Source organism: Molossus molossus, unplaced genomic scaffold (genome assembly GCF_014108415.1).
Source record: "Molossus molossus isolate mMolMol1 unplaced genomic scaffold, mMolMol1.p scaffold_m16_p_23, whole genome shotgun sequence".
Classification (NCBI taxonomy): Eukaryota; Metazoa; Chordata; class Mammalia; order Chiroptera; family Molossidae; genus Molossus; species Molossus molossus.
In genome coordinates this window covers 13,567,217-13,588,751 of record NW_023425359.1, presented here as the reverse complement: position 1 = coordinate 13,588,751, position 21,535 = coordinate 13,567,217, and the positions used below count along the sequence as shown (strand labels likewise).

General features: G+C 34.9%; 1 protein-coding gene across 6 annotated transcripts in view; it reads right to left on the bottom strand.

Annotated features, from left to right (window-relative positions):
* The window catches only part of CDC42BPA (CDC42 binding protein kinase alpha), a 222,747-nt gene that overhangs the window by 32,814 nt on the left and 168,398 nt on the right, over positions 1–21,535 (bottom strand). For 3 of the 6 annotated variants that reach the window (XM_036277347.1, XM_036277348.1, XM_036277346.1), the window contains 4 exons: positions 6,929–7,012; positions 4,558–4,663; positions 1,011–1,147; positions 200–339 (listed from right to left, as the gene is read on the bottom strand). In XM_036277347.1, the coding sequence (XP_036133240.1) occupies positions 200–339; positions 1,011–1,147; positions 4,558–4,663; positions 6,929–7,012 (467 nt within the window). Of the gene's footprint in view, positions 1–199; positions 340–1,010; positions 1,148–4,557; positions 4,664–6,928; positions 7,013–10,675; positions 10,781–18,682; positions 18,722–21,535 lie in introns of all 6 variants that reach the window. The other 3 variants (XM_036277345.1, XM_036277349.1, XM_036277351.1) reach the window with 2 other exon arrangements.

Genomic DNA, 21,535 nt, shown 5'->3' with positions numbered 1-21,535 from the left:
CTTTTCTCTGACCCCCCCCCGCCCACATCAATCCATCCTATAACTACACCTTACTTATATTTTTAATTATGTTACGATGGCAATATTAGTAAATTAGAAAATTAACATGAGATGAGATTTAAATAAAAACACGGCAATATAATTAGAAGAAAAATCACATGTTGCAAAGATACAAATATTTTCATCTTTGAAAACTTACCTCATGTCGATCACTTGACTGACTACAACACTGGGCTGAGATGCTTTTCCTTCAGCAACATCATACAGAAAGAGTTTGAAGTCACAAACTACAGCCAATGATCTCTGCCACCCTTTCTTCACTCCAGCTGGCTTAGGGATCTTAGACAGGCAAGCAAACAAACAAAAACAACTCAAAACTAAAATGTCAACCAGAGCCCATTTAATTACATACGTACCTACATAGTGAAAATCTAAAGATAATATACACATTAGAAGTCTGCCACTTTGGTTGGTAAAGTAGCAGATGGAACACATATATCATTGATAAAATGTGAAAGTACATCCTTCAATCATTGAATGACTTTTTATTCTGAAAAATTTTAAATGGTACCATTTTAACTTTCATTAGTAATTCATTAAAATAATATTCATGTATTTCTTTCTAAGTAGCATAAAAGTCAAATTTGGTAGTAAGATGAAATGCGGCTTACATTTTAAATATAACTCAAGAGCATCAGTAAGATCAGGCCTTGATAATATTTCACACTTAATAAGCATATGCCACCTCTCCAGCAAGGCCAAGTGCTAAAGACTCTTTATGAAGATTTCAACATTTGTTCATTATAAGATGAAGATGGCACAGAAAATTTTGAGACATTTTAGAATTGATTTCCAAGCAAAGACTAAATTTTTGTTTTCAAATCATTACTTTATAAAATTCTCTTCATCTAATTTTCTGTCAAGGATTGTGTTTGAAGGTGACTGGCATGCACTTGAATTCATTACTGAACCTTAAAAGATGAATCTAAACCCCACCTAACGGTACTTACCCTGACATGACCTTCATATGCTGTTCCTATTCCTTTCTGAGGATCTATTCCAAGTGGACCTTTTGTCTGTTCAGGAGGAACTGGACATGTGGTGGGAGCTTTGTTTACACATGTTATATGACATGAGAATCCACAGACTTTTGGAGGGACAAAAAAGAAGCAATGTTCAATAAAAATTCATGTTACAAAAAGAAAATCCACCGAGAATTCATTACACGCAAGGTAGATGAATGCTTCTCTGATTTTATTTTAGAAAATTATTTTGTCATTTGGGGAGCTGATTCATTTGCCTAACAAAAAGAATTTCAATAATAAATAGTAAATATTTTTTATTATTATAATATTATTATGTGTTAACATTAGTGTTCAAAATGAGAAGTAAATAGAAGGAAAAAAATCTAACCTTGTGAATAAAACAGCTGATTTAAACTCTGCATTCCTAAAAGAGTAGTTTCTGGAGTTCTCTCTACCTTTTCATCTTGGTATGATGATACAACTTGGTATATGCCCCCAAATTTCTCTTACAAGAGTCACTAATGGACATTAAATTATCTGACATCTTTGCAATATCTGGCAAATTTTACCAATCTCTCCTTTTGAAAACAGAATTGTTCAATGATTAAAATGGTATAAATTAAGGGTAAATTTTGGGAGTCATTAATATTATTAGTATATATATTTAAACTATTACTAAGATAATAATAGTTAACTTTATTGAGTGCTTCTAATTTTTCTGTAATAGTCTAAGAAAGGTACAATGACATCCATTTACATATGATTTGCCCAGGGTCACGGAACTCATAAGTCGCATTGCTGCAATTCAAACCCAGGCAGTCTGGCTCAGAACCTGCCCACCTGACTACTAACAACAGTGTCAGGATACCTCTTGATACACGATGAACTTGAGATTCTAAGATAAAGTGATAAATAATATCTGAGAATAAGAGGAACTGAAAAAATATCATTGTGGGAATACATACACATGATAAAATGGATTGCAGATCACAAATGGATGTTATGAAACCAACAGAGAATCGAGGTGGGCTAGTGCTGATTATCCAAACTTCTACAACACATCTCATTTATGTATAAGTGAAGTGTCTAAAAAGTTATCATTTGTTTCACTGAGTAAAAATCTTACCTCCAAAGGGCAGTGGAAGCAACAAAATAATTATCCAATAACAGATCTAATTTCAAGCAATTAGGAAGAAATAAAAATGACAGGAATTTTTAGAGTCTGTAATCACATTATCATTACACTTATGAAAGTCTGGGCATAGTCTAATGTGTCCCCACAGCTTTAAAGAATAGGAAGAAAAGATAGATCCAATTTAATGACATGAGACTCTAGAAGGAAAGAGTCAGGAAAATATCAAAAATTCCTACTAGAAAATCATAAATGATTCTGATGCATAGAAAATGATAAGGAACATAAAGCCAAGTAGGTTTCTTTTTGATAAGCATTTTTTTCTTTTTTTTTTATCCTCACCCGAGGACATTTTTCCATTTTTTGTTCAGGTAGAGTGGGAGGGAGAGAGAGGAACAGAGAGAGAGAGAGAGAAACATCGACGTGAAAGGAACACATCGAGTGGCTGCCACTCGCTCGACCGACCAGGGCCGGGGACAAACTGCAACCGAGGTACGTGCCCTTAGCGGGAACCAAACCCGGGTCTCTCTGGACCGCAGGTCAACGCTCTAACCGCTGAACCAAACCGGCCAGGGCTTGATAAGTATATTTTAAGATGACACTAATAAGTACAGTGGACCCTTGAACAAAATGGGTTTGAACTGCTTGGGTCCACTTAGATGCAGATTTTTTTCAATAAATACTGTAAATGTATTTTCTTGTCCTCATGATTTTCTTAATAGCATTTTGTTTTCTCTAGCTTAGTTTATTTTAAGAATACAGTATGTAATACATAGTATAGTATGGAATACATATAACATACAAAATACATGTTAATAGGCTGTTTATCAGTAAGGCTTCTGATCAACAGTAGGCTCTTAGTAGTTAAGTTATACTTAACTGTGCAGGGGGTTGGCGCCCCTAACCCCTGTGTTGTTCAAGGGGCAACTATATTGGTTATGTTCCAAAATGAGGCAAGGCTTAAAAACTACAAATTCTCTTCTTCTTTGGCTTCAGAAACACCTTTCTGGTCAATTATACAGTTTATTCCTTCTCTGATCACTTTACCTTTACCTGTTCCCTGCCCTCAGCTATGCTTCCCAAGGCTCTGTCCTCACACTTGTTCTCTTCCCCTCTACCTGTACCTCCTAGATAATGTCAGTCCTATTCAGCACTTCATTCACTCAAAACTCTCAGATCTCAACTTTCCAACCTGACCATTTTCTTTGGCTTTTAACCCATGCATCTAACAAACTAGTTAAGATAATGCAATTGAGATTTGCCACTTTGGTTGGGAGAACTAACCAAACAGAGAATACATCGCCTTGGATGCTGCTAATTTCCTCTCATCTTAAGTATTCAACTTTAGGCTAACTATAAGCACACATCTGCTGGAGATTGACGACCTTCCCTTCAAGGTCCCTTCCAACCCTAACAGCGAGAAAAGAAAATTTATATCAGCATTTGAATCAGAAACTATTTCCTCATCTTTTTCATAAGATATAGTTGTAAATTATATGAGGAACTGTTATAAGTCTCATGTGATTTTCTTTTCTGTCCTCACCCGAGGACATTTTTCCATTTTTTGTTCAGATAGACTGGGAGGAAGAGAGAGAGAGAAACATCGACGTGAAAGGGACACAATGAGTGGCTGCCACCCGTATGACCCAACCAGGGCCGGGGACAAACTGCAACCGAGGTACGTGCCCTTAGCGGGAACCGAACCCGGGTCTCTCTGGACCGCAGGCCAACGCTCTAACCGCTGAGCCAAACCAGCCAGGGCCTTAGTATTCTTTTCAAATGACCTCTGCTCTCTCCTCTCTCAGAATGTGTACTCCATGAGGGCAGGCTCCGACGCCCCCTGCCACACCCTCCACTGTATCCCCAGTGCTGAGAAGTACAGAGCGGCCATTCCATAAATGTGATGATGGATGAATCAATGAATGGTAGGAAAAACCTCTATTAATACTAGAAATAAAATATCTTTTGAGGTAGGGGGAAGACATTTAATATTTCTGAAAAGATTCTGCACTACTTTCCAATAACGATTTCTCTGGTAAAATAAACAAGGTTAAAATTAAATGAATAGATTCAAGGATAACTTGCATGTCTTTTGCCACATGTTAAAGGTTTTTCAAATCCACAAAATCATCTGAATAATAAAAAAGATGAATAAAATATTTAAATATATCTCCCCTGACAAAAGTTTCTGGGGACTATCTGTTTGGTTTCTCTAATAATCAACAGACTTTTTAGCAAGGTGCTCATTTTATTGTCTCTATTCCTGTTATCTAAAGAAAAGCAAATGATTATGTGAAACAAATATTTACATAGCTAATACAAAGAATAAAGCTATTTGATGATAGTTCGGGTAGTCAATCTCAGGGCTCTGAAGACACATCCCTACCATTCCGTTCTTACCTTCGCAGGAACAGCCCTGTCTCATCAAACCCACCAGCAGAGAGGTACACTGATGACACTTGGTAGGAGTAGTAAAAGATTTGACAAAAAACTGGTGAGTCTTGCGCTGCAAAACAAATAGATAAAAACATACACACTGATTACTTAAATGATTTTCATATTGTGAATCTCTGTGCCCCATACCAGCTACTAGAATGTTTCTACATAAGAGTAGAATGAAAACTTTTCCTTTCTCACCACATAATTCTAGAATCTATGCTCTCTAAATATTTCATTAGGCGCTGGATTATGCTAAAATTAGAGGCTGTGGTAATCAAATGCTCTTGAATTGACACTAGAAAAATTGCAAAATAAACTAGCTTTTTTGGGCTCAACATTTTTGATTTCAGGATTTTTATCAATTCTTCAAACAATTCTTTAGCAGAATTATGTAAAATCTTACATATTTATACCAACAGAAACAAAGAAATTTAATATGCTTTCATACCTCCTTAGGAAGAACAAAGAGTAACTTAAAATTATTGCTTTACTGTAAATTATGCATTTGATTTTCTGGGACCAAGAGCAAATCATATGCTTGAAAAGTCTGCTTCCTCCCAGGGAAACAAGCAGTATTTATACTTGAACAGATAAACACACACACACACATTATTCTAGAGATAGATGGCAGCCTGAAATTTCTTACTGGAAACCCAGAAATTAAAATTCTTAAAGTCTTGCCTGAGCTATGTGATGGTAAGCCAATGTAGAGTTCAGTTCTTCAGAATACTCCTTCCCTCTCCAAATTAAGTCTCAGCATGTTTTAATAATAAATGCATTATAACCACCTTTCTTCCACTTGCTCTGTGAACTGAGGAGCAAATTACTTAACTCCTCGGTGTCTCACTTTTCTCATTCTATAAAAAAGGATTAATAACAGTATCTACTCCATGGGGTGGTTAAGGGAGCATTAATAAATAACAAAACCTTTTGAACAGTGCCGGTACACAGTAAGCATTCAAAACATTGATTTCTGAAAGCAAATTTGGCTAATTATTTCTCTTTTATATGTGTGATTGAGTTAAGCTGGTAAGAACTTTATTCTATATTCCAATAATATGTGACTACTGATGAAAAACGGTTATGAAGTAGTATTTATTTCAGTTGAGACTAACTTCTCATATGAACAAAAAAACTGAAGAGAATATTCAAAGCTTTAAGTTAAAAATAAGTTCTACTTTTCTCAACTGGGATATGCGAATTAGATGCTACAAAAGAAATTTTTTTAAAAACCAAGAAATCATTTTATACAGAATGGTCTATCAGAGAACTGGGGTGTTGGAATGAAGTGAGACTACCAAATTTAGAGCAGTCATGGGCTCTGGTCCAACCTCAAACCACTCTATTCTAGAAGTTCCTCAGGACCCTTGGTCAGTTTCAAAGTAGCACTGGGATTCGACTCCGTTCTAAATAGGACAGATGATCTTTATGCTAACTCTGTCATTGCTCCTGTGCAGACACAGCACCAAGCAAAGTGCAGACACATGTATCACCTCATGTGATGGACACAATGCCCAGAAAGATAGGTGTTACTTCCTTATACTGATGAAGGAACTCAAACTCAGAGTAAATACATTTCTGTCTGACTCTGCCATCTCTTAAAGTTTCATAATATAAAAACAGCTAGAAAACGATCCTAAAAAGAACCAATAATTTCCAAGACATAGTTCAGTCAAGACTAGGGGCTTCCATGCCAATTACTAAAATACAGTTATCTAATTTGTTAACAGCATATAAAATTTTGCTTAACATTTCTCCTGTATACTAATTTTTACTCTTCATTTTCTGCTCTTTAAGGAACCACCAAGAATAAATTTTCTAGTGCTATTTTTCAATCATTTGAGTTTTCCAATTTCCAGAATTTCTTTGTAGGAGCTTGAGATAAGCAAATAAATCTTCATGTTCTACTATATACAATTCTTCAGTCATAGTCACATTCAACAGAATGAAAAGATGAAAATTTGCCTGAATTTTTTTTACTAAATGTCTCTCTTTTTCGGTGGTTTATTAATCTCATTCTCAGATTCTTCCACAAGTGGCCTCAACTTAATACCCTTCTTACAATATATCCTCCAAGCACGACTCCTCACTCTAACAGACTTCAAAACACTGAACTTAAGAAGACGAAAGAAAAACAAAACAAACTTTGGATTTTCCTCCTACCTTTCTCCGTGGTGATTATTTCCATTCATACAGAATTTATTTTCTTTCCAAACTTTCATGTTTATAATTTTAAAGAAACCAATAGCAAAAAATTCACAGGAAATATAAAATGCAGAAGAAATCCATTCTCATTTTTGTTTCAGAACACACCATGCTGTAACTAGATTACCTTAGGTGGAAAGCCAGTTGAACCAGGGCATGGCTTTTTCCTTAAGGTTGGTGTGTGAACTGGAAGTGGAGTACTGTCTACATTCTGAATCCAGGGGCAGACAAGAAATAAATGTTATGAAAAACTCTATCCATTTCTAACATTACTAGAAATAAATCAAGGTAAATAAAGCCAAAGAAAACATCAATAAAGCAAAATATATCTCAATGAAGCTAAAATTCTCAATGTTGATAATTTAAATTTCTGTCTGCAACATTTACAAGTGACATATTTGTTCCATTAGTAAAATATACTTCAGTCTGGAAATATAAAAATAAAAAATTTGGAAAAGAGAATCCACAGAAGAACAAAAAAATCTCATAGCATGTAGCCTACATAAAAATGAGGATATTAATTTTCAAGTTCATCGGAAAATGCCACATTAATTCTAAAAGGCCTCTGAAAGTTTTTAGCAAGATTTATAACCAAAATATTTAGACAATTCTTTTAACTTTTTGATTTCTATATACAGAATGTATATCACATAAATGGAACACAATTCTGTAGATTTTTGTATATGTATATATATTGATTGATTGATTAGTGGAATTTTTGTGCAGAAATTAATTTCCAAAGAAGGAAATTAGATTATTATTTTGAGATCCAGAATTTATACACATATTTAGTTACAAGCCATATCTTTATTTAATGGGGAATTATTGTAAAATATTTCTTTGAATAAAAGAAATCAGTAATTAAACTGAATGTTAGTGTGGGAAAAAAAAGAGAGATCGCTTGATTAGCAAAGTGTAAAAATGACTTCCTATTAGACGTGAAGAATGACTTCCTATTAGGATGCTAAGCAAGGAAATGAGAGGAAAAAGCTAGCTTTGTATAAAGATATAGAACATTACAAAATATTGAGAAAAATGGATGGACTCTCTTTGCTTTTGCTAGTGTATAACCTACAAAATCAGAATATTTTATATATATTATAGCCTTAAAATAATATTCAGTTGAGTTTCTCAGAGTTTTCTACCTAATTGTGAATTTTGTTCTAACTTACATTTAAATAGCTTGAAAAAGCTTCGAATCCAATTTATAATTTAACATTTAAAAAGATAAATATGAAAAAGAACACTGAAAACCTTTATAAAAATTAATAAAAACCAATTCATATGAAAAAAAAAACTGTCATTAGACTTTACATAAAAAGTCCAAGAGAAGTTTTTAGAATTAAAAGGAATGAAGCAAGGGTGCTGGATACAAGATTAACAGAGTTTATAAAGACCAGCAATATCTAAATAAGAAATTTATTTTAGAAAAGATCACATTCACCACAGCAGCAAAGGGTAGAAGGTACCTAGGAACAAACCTAACAACCAACATGGAATACACTCATGAAGGAATAATATAACTTACTGAAAAAAATATCTAAATATGTATACCAAGTTCATAGATGGAAAGACCCAATACCATGAAGATGTCAATTCTCCTCAGATAAAGCTATAAATTCAAATTCAATCAAAAGCCCCACCTGGCATCTGACAAGTTGATCCTAAATGTCATATGTAAAACTAAAGGATCAAAAAGAAAAGGAAGAAGACTAAGGTGTGTGGGAGTAGGTGTGGCTGACCATAACAAGTATCGGGAATTATTTTAGGGCTATAGTAGTTAAGACAATGTGATATTGGTGCAGGAACGAACAAAAAGAACAATGGAAGAGAATAGTGAACCCCCAAACAGACCCATTTAAATAAAGCAGAGATAAGTTTTACAAGTCAATGGGGGAAATATAGGAGAGTTGGTTGTTCATATGAGAAAAATAGATTAGAACTTCATTTCCCATAATACATAATAATAAATTTCAGTTTGATTAAAGTCCTAAACATTTAAGATTTTTTTTTAACTTTTAGAAGAAAATATGGAAGAAAATCTTTGTAATTGCTGCGAAGGGAAGAAACGTTTTTAAAAGACATAAAAAAGCAAAGGCCATAAAGAAAATGGTTGATAAATATGGCTACTTTAAGGTAAAAACTGTTGCAAGACAAAAAGATATCACAAATAACATTTAAAAATAAGCCACAGACTAGAAGAAAATATCTGCAATGCAGGACATGAACAGGCAAATCACCAATGGCCAATAAACATATAAAAAGATGCTCAATAACACTGGAAAGCAGAATATGAAAATTAAAACAAAAATGTCACTCCATATCCATCAAATTGGCAAAAGTTAACATTTGACAGTACCAAGGATTGGCGAGGATGTGGGAAAATGGGAAATTCTCACACACTGCTGGTGAGAGTGAAACCACTGTGGAAAATAATCTGGCAAGACCTAGTCAAAGTTGAAAATGCACACAGCACACAGCCCAGCAATTCCACGTTCAGGTATATATGCTAAACAAACCACACATTGCAAAAGCAGACAGCCATTAGGATGTTCACTTCAGCACTGACTGTGGTGATACAAATTGGAAACAACCTACATATCCAACAATAGGAGAATGGATAAATAACTGTGGTATATTTATACAATAAAATATTACGCAGTAGTTCTAATGAATGAATGAAATAGACATCTGTCTTAAGTAAACCTCAAAAGCATGTTGAATAAAAAAGGTTGCAAAAAGATACAGAAACTATGTGTAAAATTTCATATACACAACAAACACTATATATTGTTCACGAATACAAATGAAATAAACATGTAAAACCAAGGAAGAGCGGATACAATTCAATTTCAGGGTACTTAGATATGCCTGGGAAAAGAGATGGGGGAATGATACTGGGAAAGGTGCTTCAATGCAGTTGTCTGGACTATTTTCTTTCTTTGAATACAAATTTGAAAAAAAAAAAGATGTTCTTATTTGTTAAATCTGTGTATGGTGGTTACATGGGTGTTTATTATTATTTTCTATGTGATAGAAATACTTCAACATAACAATAAGAATGTATGAAGTTAAAATATTGAAACAAAACAAAAGAGCTGAGGATCTAATCAACCAGTCTGAGGAAGTCTATCACAGGGTTGGGAAAAAACCAATTTGGAATCTGAGTATAACTCACACTTCATTTCAGCCAGCTTTCTATGGGATGCTGGACACAGCCCTGGAGATAGAGTGGGACGCACAGGAGCTGTGTCAGCACCATGATGCTGAGTGAAGAACCAGAACTACATCTGGAGCAGGACGGAGGTATAATGCAGCCTTTTGACTTGAGAAAATTGGCCAACCGGCTGTTTAAAAGCACTGACTGCAAATACAACCATTTTTGCACTATTAACAGGAATGATTTAGTTGAATGCCTATTACTAATTAAGCAGTTAGAATACACTCTAAAATTGCCAGCAGTGGCAATTTTAATTTTAAGCTCTATTTATGAAGTAGCAGTTATGTCAGGTCTTATTAGACTGATTAGAATAAAATGTGAGAATGGCACCCGACACTGTCACGTGCCTGCAGTTTGTATCTTATAATTCCAAATTTACATAACTCTGTTCTACATAGTTCTCTACTTAAAATAAAGACTACCTTCATGATTAAACAAATTTTCTATTTCAAGTTTCACTTTAGGGGACAATTTTCTACTTAAGTTTTATACTCCTATCTACATTATCAGTCAAATTTAATGATCTCCAATATACTGTGACTTATTACACAATATATTTGGTTAAAAGAAGAGTCAGATTTCACTTGTTTTTGCAATTCCCTCTTTCCTGACACAAGTGAAAAGTTGGGGAGCAATACTGCTCCAATGAGGCACCTTAACTGGCTCAGCTTCACTAGATGTGGAAGGAGATGTGGACCTTGACTGGATGTAAAACTTGACGTTCGGATTCCGTACATATGTGTTCTCAACAGGATCAGTCTAGGAAAATAAGTCAGGAAAAACAAAACCCAAGAAATCACTTTCAACAAAGTGCAGCTCTTAGCATTTCCGTAAGGCATGATCACAACATTTCTTGAGAAAGGAGGAGAACAAACTTTAGTTTGAATATTCGCATTAGAGATGTGTCATCATACAAAAGCATAACCACTAGCTTTAAAGAAAAGCAAGTTTAAGATGATAGTTAACAAAATGCTCTAATTTTCACTGTTGACCTCTTTAAGCCCTGATCTCTACTGTATGTTCTTTACTTATATTTCACATGAAACTTTTGTATTTTACAACATAAATCATGCATGTGAAATAAATACATACACTTAATAGAGATATGTACTGAAGATTAGAGATCATTTTGTCCTTGATAAGAGTGAAATCTGGTCCTCTACCAGGCATTAGTTAAAAGTAAAAGAAACGCCTATTAGCTTTGTGCTTGTCATTACAGTAAGTCCCCCCTTTTTATTTTGCAGCAGTAGAAATACCAGCACTTATATTCAGCTTTACACTTTTAACCAAATAGTTTTAGAAACTGAAAATGCTCTGGGTTAAAATTTAGCATAAAAAATCTTATTAAGCAGATGATATTCAGTTTGGCAATTTTCAAAATTACTAGGACTGGGTTTTTAAAATGAAGGCAATTTGGAAAGAAGGTTAGAGAATTTGTTTCAAACATGTTGTACAGCAAGAACAATGCTTACGTAGATCAGAAGCTACAAAACAATGAGAAGAGCATCAGCTTAAGCATTTTAAATATGTACTTTAAATTATATATGTATATATATTTTTTTCTTTCTTATTATCATAGTTACTATTTTAGGGACTGGCTAGTGGGCTGGCAAACACTGCAGTAGCCCTCTGCTGGTGCCCACCTATGGCCTCCCGGGGTGTGGGCATGGGCAGGTATTCTGGCAATCCACAAGGCATGACTTTGGTGGGGCTGATTAACATGGTCACCAACTAGGCCTGAAACCTGCAGTTATTGAAGTTAGGAGAAGTGGGGAGAAAGAAGGGTCTTAGTGAGGACCTCTAGGGGACATGGAGCAGCAGCTATTAACCAACAGCTAGGAAAGTATTTCAGTATTTTAATAACAAGACCTACTGAACTACACAGCACACCAGCTGTGTATCAGTTCTATGTGTGCAATGTGGCTAATTTCATAAAACTAGTATTCCCTATGGAATGGGACAGCCAGGGCTGAATTCCATCTCTTGTGTACAAATGCAGTACTCTTCCTGTTGGACCAGATGCATCTCTACGGTGGAGGTACTCACAGCAATTTAGTGACCATGGAAGCTGAGTTGTATTATTTCCTTTTCTGAAAACAAATGTTGACAAGGAATAGAAGAATGAAAGAAAAAAAAAATAGGACTCGACAAATTTTACCCAGTTCACAATTTTACTCAGGGACAGTCACAGAGAAGGATATCAGTTTAAATTATCCATCTGAAGGCAGAAATGTCATCTACTTTCTAAAAATCTCTTCAGTTTCCATAAGATTACATAAATTGTAAGTTAAAGAAGAGTCCATGGGGAAGGAGGTTAAATTAAAATGAAATTGATTAAGTAGCATTGATACATTTTACACTAATAACTTAAAATAGACTTATAAAGTTTTACAGAGGTATGAAAATAGATTTTTTTATGTGCAAAAAACTAGGTCACCTTAAGAAAATGTATGTTTTTGACTGGCCACACAAAAGCCTTTAGCCCATACCTTGACTGCAAGACAAAAAGATGTTCCTATGCTGTGAACAGGACTGAACAGTTAATATAGTGGCTTTGTACCTCTGGGTTCAATTACTTGAAAACACTCTTCAGAAATGAGAAAGGCAAGCGCTGGCTGCTTCCAATAATCCTGGCTGAGATTGTGAAGCAGGTCTGCTCTCTGAGTCACTTGAGCACATAGTGACAGGAAGAGAGCATACTTTTTACATACTTTCTTGTGCTAAAATCAGAATACAGTGCCTTAAGACATTTAGCTGGCATGTTATCTAATGGGAGGTTTACATCACAAAAATCATCACCTAAAATCAGCCCATTTCCCTAACCGATAATTGATTGTTAAACTCAGAATGTTTCATGACCCTTTGAAAATGTGACATTATGACAATGTAATACTGGGCAAAGAAAAAATACACAGATACAGTTTAATCTGTAATTATACAAATTAGTAACTCTTAACTACCTCTTTAGGCTTTTAACACATATCTCTTGGACCCTCTGAAGAATTACTGTCATTTATGAAAGTCTTTTTTCTCCTAACAAGTTTTTACTCACCAATGAAAATAAGACAATAAAAAAAAACAATTAAAATAAATTTCTTAGCGGAACGAAGTAAAAACTGGTTACTCAGAAGTAAAAAAACATTTAAATTTAAGGATACCAAACTGTAATAAGATAGAACGGCGATTTCCAACCAGTGTGCTGTGGCACTGCTGTGCTGCAAGAATTTCTAGAATATGCTATACCCAACTCTTTAGTTAGGGCTCTGACCTTTTAGACTGTCAAATTTTTAAAAATGACAATAGCCAACACAATAATAGCTGCCCAGTGTGAATAAATCAAAATGATACCTATTATTTCTGTCAAACCAGCAACAAATACAAATTTTTGTGTGTCGCAGAATTTCAATAATTAGTTTATGTGTGCCATGAGATGAAAAAGGTTGAAAATCACTAAAATAGAACAATGACAATTACCATACTATCTTTATGGAGCTATATGCTCTTACACTAAAAATAAACAAAATCAAGTTAGTTTTGTATATTAAAAAATTCAAAATAAATAAAACATAGCAATAATATTTTGAGATGGAATTGAACATACTGAAAAGTTAAACTATGCCATGTACAATGATACTCTGATTAAAAAACAAAACAAAACATGAACATATAAGTGAAGTTGAAAAACTACCCCTTTATTTTCCAAAAGCATGTTCCTTACAAACATAAGGAATAAAATTTGGTAAAAGACGAATAAACTCGTAGCAAAAAAAGTTTTAAATATCAAACTTTAAAATAAATTTTCTTTTTAAAAGATTCTACTAGAAGCGAATAGCTAATCGGATTAATAAATTCTAATATTTCTTTTCCTTTCGGGATAACTATCATGATAATATCTCAAAAGAGGTTTAACTGTAAGAATAAGAAAAATACAATACTACTTACATATTTTCTTTATCAAAGTGTTAATTATCACCAAGAGGACTGTGATTTTCCAGACACTGTTAATTTTATCTATAATTAAATGTTTACCAGTACATTTCTAATTAATGCTGATTCTATCCACCAAAAAGAAAGTAATTTTACTAAACTTTCATAATACTCAAAGACTATATGTCCGGATTTACAGATAGCCTAAAGTTAATTTTAATAATTAGTTGCCAAAGATTCAGATATAATTTCGCAGCCAAGCAATTAATATCACATTACTTATTTTTACCTTCAAAACAAATATAATCATTAATAAGGTTAAACCATGGAAATTAAAAAATTCTTTATTACAAAAAATATGAATGTAAGCAATTAATGTAAGCATTAAATGTAAGCAATGACGAATTAATAATGCAGGAAAAGCTAGTAAATATGATATACATCAATAGCAGAGATATTTTAATTCAATAATTGGGTTTAAAGGATGATTAAAAAGAGGGATAATAGTAAAAAGCAATAAAAAGCTATTATTAATTAAATGGTATATTTTGATATTATCCAAGGAAAGATCTTGAAAACAAATCCTAACTGAATAATATAAACAATTCACTCAGTATTTCTAAGTTGTAATCTATTGAGAAAAATAAATATCTTTATATAAATATATTTTTTATATTTTTTGGTTAACTATTTTTTCTAATTAAACATACTTTAAGTAGTTATTCTGATAAGTTAACATTTGAAACATCTACCATACTCCAATGTATTTTTACTTACTGCTTTACGTTTGAAAGAAAAAGCAGAAAAACTGAATATCAGCAATACTATCCATTATAAAAATACTATCCTTATATACTTATACTATCCAATACTATCCTTATAAAAAGACCATAATGTTTCCTGAATCTATTAGGATTTCTCTAATGAATAATCTACAATATGTATTTTTAGAGTAGTGCAGTGAGGTGTAAAAATTTTCTCACTTAGCCCTGGCCAGTTTGGCTCTGTTGTTAGAGTGTTGGCCCACGGACCAATGAGTTGCGGGTTCAATTTCGGTCAAGAACATGTAGCTCGGCTGCAGTTTGTCCCTGGCCCTGGTCGGGTGGTATGATAGGCAAGCAGTCGATGTGGCTCTATCACATTAATGTTTTTCTCTCTTTCTCTCCCTCCCTCCTACTCTATCTGATGATAAATAAAAAAATATCCTTGTATGAGGAATAAAAAAAAATTTTTTTCTCACTCAGATCAGATCTAATTTTTAGATGACCAATACTACTAAGTAGCCCTGGCCGGTTTGGCTCAGCGGTTAGAGCGTCGGCCTGCGGTCCGGAGAGACCCGGGTTCGGTTCCCGCTAAGGGCACGTACTTCGGTTGCAGTTTGTCCCCGGCCCTGGTTGGTCGTGCGGGTGGCAGCCACTCGATGTGTCCCTTCACGTCGATGTTTCTCTCTCTCCCTCCCACTCTATCTGTACAAAAAATGGAAAAATGTCCTCGGGTGAGGATAAAAAAAAAAAAAAAAAATACTACTAAGTAAGAATTCCTCAAATTACGTAGTATATGGTCTTTTTATAAAAAATAAGAACAACTAACACTACTTATCTTGACTATGTAGCAATGGGCCTTTTCTAATCCAAAAATAATTACAGATTTGAATAAATACAAATAGCAAACCATTCTCATAAGAAAACTGGTTTTAAAATAAAAGACATCAAGTTTGATATGGATCTGATAAAGATTAAAAAATAGCTTAAATGTAACATGTTTTATGTTGGTAAACACAGAAGTCTAAGTTAACAGGAAAAAATTTTTTTATAGCCCTGGTCGGTTTGGCTCAGCGGTTCGAGCGTCGACCTGCGGTCCAGAGAGACCCAGGTTCGGTTCCCGCTAAGGGCATGTACCTCGGTTGCAGTTTGTCCCCGGCCCTGGTTGGTTGTGCAGGTGGCAACCACTCGATGTGTTCCTTTCACATCGATGTTTCTCTCTTTCTCTGTTCCTCTCTCTCCCTCCCACTCTACCTGAACAAAAAAATGGAAAAATGTCCTCAGTGAGGATGATAAAAAAAAAAAAAAAAATTTATAAATTTTATCTTTTAGCTAGAAGTATTTTGGAAACAAAGGGGTAAATAATCTTCTTTTTTTGTATTCAGAAATATTTTATAACCTCAAAGTTTTAGCGATATAATTATTTCTGTCAATTAAGCTTTTGCTAAAAGACTAGTATTATAGAAATATTAACTATATCATTTGGACAACAGTAAATATAATATCTTATTAAAACAAATCATAATTTCTAAAAGTTACAACTAGTAAGTATAGTCTTACTAGTTACAAATAATGTAACTTGTTTCTCTTTAAGAAAACTTCCCAAGTTATTTTCAATATACTGACTTGAACACCTACTCTGGAGAATTTACAAATGTTCTAAGAAAACATTAAAGGAAGTTAAACCCCACATTGGCTATTTATAATCTCTGCTTCAAATCCTAAAGGAATAATCTAAAATGAGGCACTCAGTATTTCTCACTATTAATGAAAACAATACGGACTGTTCCATAACTACTTGTGTTTGTACATTAATATTAATAATAAATCTTTCTTATACTATGCTTAATTAAATAAAACCATTTACAAAGAACCTAAGTATTCAACTTATAAGTGAGGCTTTATAGCATAATGGAAATAAAAATACAGTAAATATCTCATATATTTCAGTCACTTAAAGAATTTTAAATTTATAGAAGTATTACATATTAGCTTGTTTAAAAACATGGTACATAACAGAAAATTGTATACTACAATTAGATTCAAGGCCACTGTTAGGAATGGTAACTATGTATATGTGTCCTACATTATGCAATATATTGATGTTCCTAGGGACGACTGATGTTCCTCACTATTCTATTGAGATGTTTCTATTTACTACTGAGTAACTGGTAATTCCTCCAACATCTTCCTCACAGACATTTCTTCTTTTCAGTTTCAGTGGTTGACTTTATCTGTCAGAAACTTAACTGAGGAAAAATTGAAGAAAGCCTGGAAAACAAATTACCAAGCCTATCACATCTGCATTAAAAAAAAGAAAAGTAATTTTAAGTCAATAGATTCTGGTTAAGTGTGGGTTATTACTGTCCCATAGAATAAAAGTAAAGGCTAAGTAGCAGGGACCTTTTAACAGCTATTTCCCTCTTTTCCTTATTTCAAGATTCAAAGAAATTATTTGGGTGGTCAAGGCCCCTAAAAGTCTGAAAGACAAGTAGATCTTTTATCTACAATAAATTTAATCAGAAAAACAAAACCTCTCTGAATTATAACCTTATTTGAAAATGAATAGTTATATGTTTAATTCACAGGCTGATGATTTAAACCTAATATAATTGGGCGCACAACATTTTGGTCTTCTAGAGGTGATATAATTAACATATACTCAGATCAATTTGATAAATTCAAATACCTAGAAGTTTTAACTCTACATATATCAAAATAATCAAGAAATCAGTTGATCCATCAATCTTTTCATAAACGTCATTAACTAATGAGCTATCGGTTGAACTCGAAGTTCTCCCAGCAATATCACTGGTACCAGACACTGATAAGCAGTATCCGTAACTGCTAACTCATTATCAAACAATAGTTTGAAAATATGTGCTACGTTAGGGCTAATCATGTTTATCTGATAATCAACTCTCCATCATACCAGAAAGATAAGAATACAGGAAACCGTAGGCCATCCTACTACTTCCCTGATCTAGACATAGTTCTAAGTCTAAGAATTCTGGATTCAAGTTGTTAATCAATACCAATAATCATGGAGCTGACAGGTAAAAATAAAAAAACTTGTATCTATCACAGACTCTCCTTTTTAAAGTTACTCTTTTTCCACATATATGAAAATCAGAGCCAACAATGCCAGCTAGCCACTGCTTCTACACTGAGGAGTATGTATACTTGTACACTGGTGTTGGGGTGGAGGCAGGTTTAGACAAGTTTGAGACCTTTCTACAAATAGGTTCCCCACTCTGGGCATCTGAGAATCTTGCAGGATAGAGGTAGTGGTTGGCCCATTTCAGATTGACAAACACTGAGCTGGCCTCAGCACAGGAAGACATTTATCATTTATCATTTGTTACCTATCTATCTATATCTATATAATGGTACAAATATTGTTTATATCTTAGGATATAAATAATTTAATATTTTCTCCAAATCTAAATATAAAATATTTAAGGATATTCCTTTGAACCATATAAAAATACCTATCAAAGATTTCTCCAGAACTGATTTACATAAAATTATAGTCAATAAGATCTATAATTTGTTCCAAATCATTTCTGAAATATGCATAATATGAATTATCATTTTCTTTCTAAGAAAGTTCTACATACTTGCTTTTATCAGATTCTTATTTAAGAACTCGTTTATTTTGTGATCAATTTAGAAAGCACACTTTAGAATCACTTTTGCACAATAAAAATAAAAAAGACACCCTATAATTTTAGAAGTTTGGTTACAGAAATTGATATGAACATTCCTAAAGCTTTGCGGCCAAAGCCAAAAAATAAAAAAAAGAAAGAAAATACAGAAAAGCAGGTAGCAACAGCCGGAGCAGCAGCACAAAGCATGCAATAAATGTAATAATACACCACAGAAACGTAAGCATGTTGTGCAACCACAGGCAAAGAAGGTAAGAGGGAGGGTGGAGGGCACGGGACTGACACAAAGGGCGGTAGTCTCTTACACGTCTGCCTTTGCTAGCTGGAGTACAGGAGGGAGAGCGCTTCAACAAAGAAAGGAGAATACACGTTACAAATATTTACACACGTGACTCTCAATGACTACCACTGTCTTAACAGACAAAGTATATACATACATACAAAGACACATTTTTGATAGGTTGAAAGGACATGTATTTTTCAGGAAAAACTAGAGGACAGGACAGTAAGGAAATACTTGCTCAGACTAGGTCTAAGAGTGATATAAGTTTTCACTGGACCTTGCACAGTGACCCACAAAATAACATGTATAGCTTCTTTTCTGGAAAGGTTGGTTGTAGTAGCAACTTGAAATGTTAGTGCTAGAAAGCATTTAATACATTATCTAATTAACTAGTCTTGCTTCAGACATTTACCTACCAAATTTTTCCTCTTTTCAAAGATAATCACTTTAAAATAAATGCTAAATAACGCCTTCAGAATGATTAATAATGGATTAAAACAAAAACAGTTACTCAAACAATACTGTCCATCCTGACTAGATATTAGGCTTAGTCAAAAGAGGGCCCTTCACCTTTTTGGCATTAAAGAATTAAGTAATTAGGCAAAAGTAACAATAACAATAAGTAGGTAACAATTATATCAAAATGTTTATCAAGTTTTTGAAACTAAACTGTGAACTTCACAAATATGAGTCATATCTACTCAGGCAATTTCCTATATGCAAACAATATGTCAGGTACTTAAAAGATAAAGAAGGCACCCTGACCGGTTTGGCTCAGCGGTGAAAGCATCAACCTGCGGTCCAGAGAGACCCGGGGTCGGTTTCCCCTAAGGGCATGTACCTCGGTTGAAGTTTGTCCCTGGCCCTGGTTGGGTCGTGTGGGTGGCAGCCACTCGATGTGTACTTTTCATGTAGATGTTTCTCTCTCTCTCTCTCTCTCTTTCTTCCTCTCTCCCCCTCCCGCTCTATCTGAACAAAAAAATGGAAAAATGTCCTTGGCTGAGGATAAAAAAAAAAGATAAAGAAGGCATGGCAGGTCACAGACTTGTGGAAGACATCAAGTCACTAATATGTGACAAATGCTACAATAGAGATATGTACAAAGTCTGTATGGGAACCTGCAGGAGGGATGTGCAAGGTTTTTACGGGGACCCAGAGGAATGAATTCATAAACTGAGTTGACAGGAGTTACAGAAGATTTCAGCGAAAACTCCAAGGATAAGAAACACCACTCAAGATGATCAGTTTTATTTGTACAATAACTCTGGCAGATTGGTAAACAGGAAGTGTTATTTCTTCCTATTAGAAATTAGAATTGGCCCTGGCTGGTTTGGCTCAGCAGTTAAGAGCATCGGCCTGTGGTCCAGAGAGACCCGGGTTCGGTACCCGCTAAGGGCACGTACCTTTGTTACAGTTTGTCCCCGGCCCTGGTTGGGTCTTGCGGGTGGCAACCACTCGATGTGTCCCTTTCACGTCGATGTTTCTCTCTCTCCCTCCTGCCCTCTCACTCTATCTAAACAAAATATGGAAAAATGTCCTCAGGTGAAGATTAAAAAAAATAATAAGAAGAATGGAAGGTGACGTCACTGTGCCCCTAAGAGTTAGTAGCAAACCAGAATTAGAAGGCCTGCAGGTTCTAAAGATTTTGTCTGTCTATCAGTCCAGTCAGTCTTAAGTCTCAGATTTAAACCTGGCTTTATTCCCTCAATTTATTACTGCAAGTACCTGTCTTACCCTCCCTCCCCAAATCAAACATCAAACAACTCAAGCCCCAACTCTTCCTCTAGCTAATATATAATCTCTCCCCCCTCTTAATAATAACAGCTAATGATTATCACATGTATAATATACGGAGGTAATTTACAAAGTACTTTACACATATGAACTCTTTTAATTCTCACAGAATTAAGGTAGGTAATTTTATTTTATTTTTTTATCCTCACTAGAGGACATTTTTCTATTTTTTGTTCAGATAGAGTGGGAGGGAGAGAGAGGGAGAGAGAGAGAGAGAAACATTGATGTGAAAGGGACACATCAAGTGGCCGCCACCTGCACGACCCAACCAGGGCCGGGGACAAACTGCAACTGAGGCACATGCCCTTAGCGGGAACCGAACCCGGGTCTCTCTGGACTGCAGGCTGACACACCAACTGCTGAGCCAAACCTGCCAGGGCACGATCGCCATTTTAAACACAAAGAAAATAGATTCACTTGCCACAGGTCACAAAACTGGTATGGTGGAGCTAGGATTCCAGCTTTCTCAGTCAGACTTCTCAGAAATGGTATACAATCTCTGTCCGTACATCCTAGCCTCTCAATTCACTTCTCAATACAACTGGCTTCGGCTTTGCTCACCCCAATGAAATGCTGATAAGGTCGGCAGCAGCCATCTATACCAAGGTGGCTGACTATTCCCTCCTAAAACCCTGTACTCCCTTGGTTTTTGTGACATGCCACTTTCCTGCATAACCTCATCCCCTCTGACCACTGCTCCTTCTCTTTGTGGAATCCAATTTCTCTACCCCCTTCTTGATACCAGAGATCCCAGGTTTCTGTTCTGGCTCACTACTGTTCTCACAGAACCTCTCTCCCTGGGAGATCTCATCTACATTCAACTACGCAGACCATTTCCAAATCTCTCTGGCTCATACAGGAAACCATCTGCTAAACATCTCTACACGGATGTTCCTCAGGCACCTCAAACTTAACTTGTCCAAAATAAAGCTGGTCACCTTCACCTGTTAAACCTTTTAATAATCTCCCTGGCCAGTGTGGCTCAGCGGTTAGAGCGTTGGTCTGAGGACCAGAGGGTTGCGGGTTCGATTTCCGATCAAGGGCATGTACCTGGGTGGCAGGTTTGATCCCTGGCCCCAGT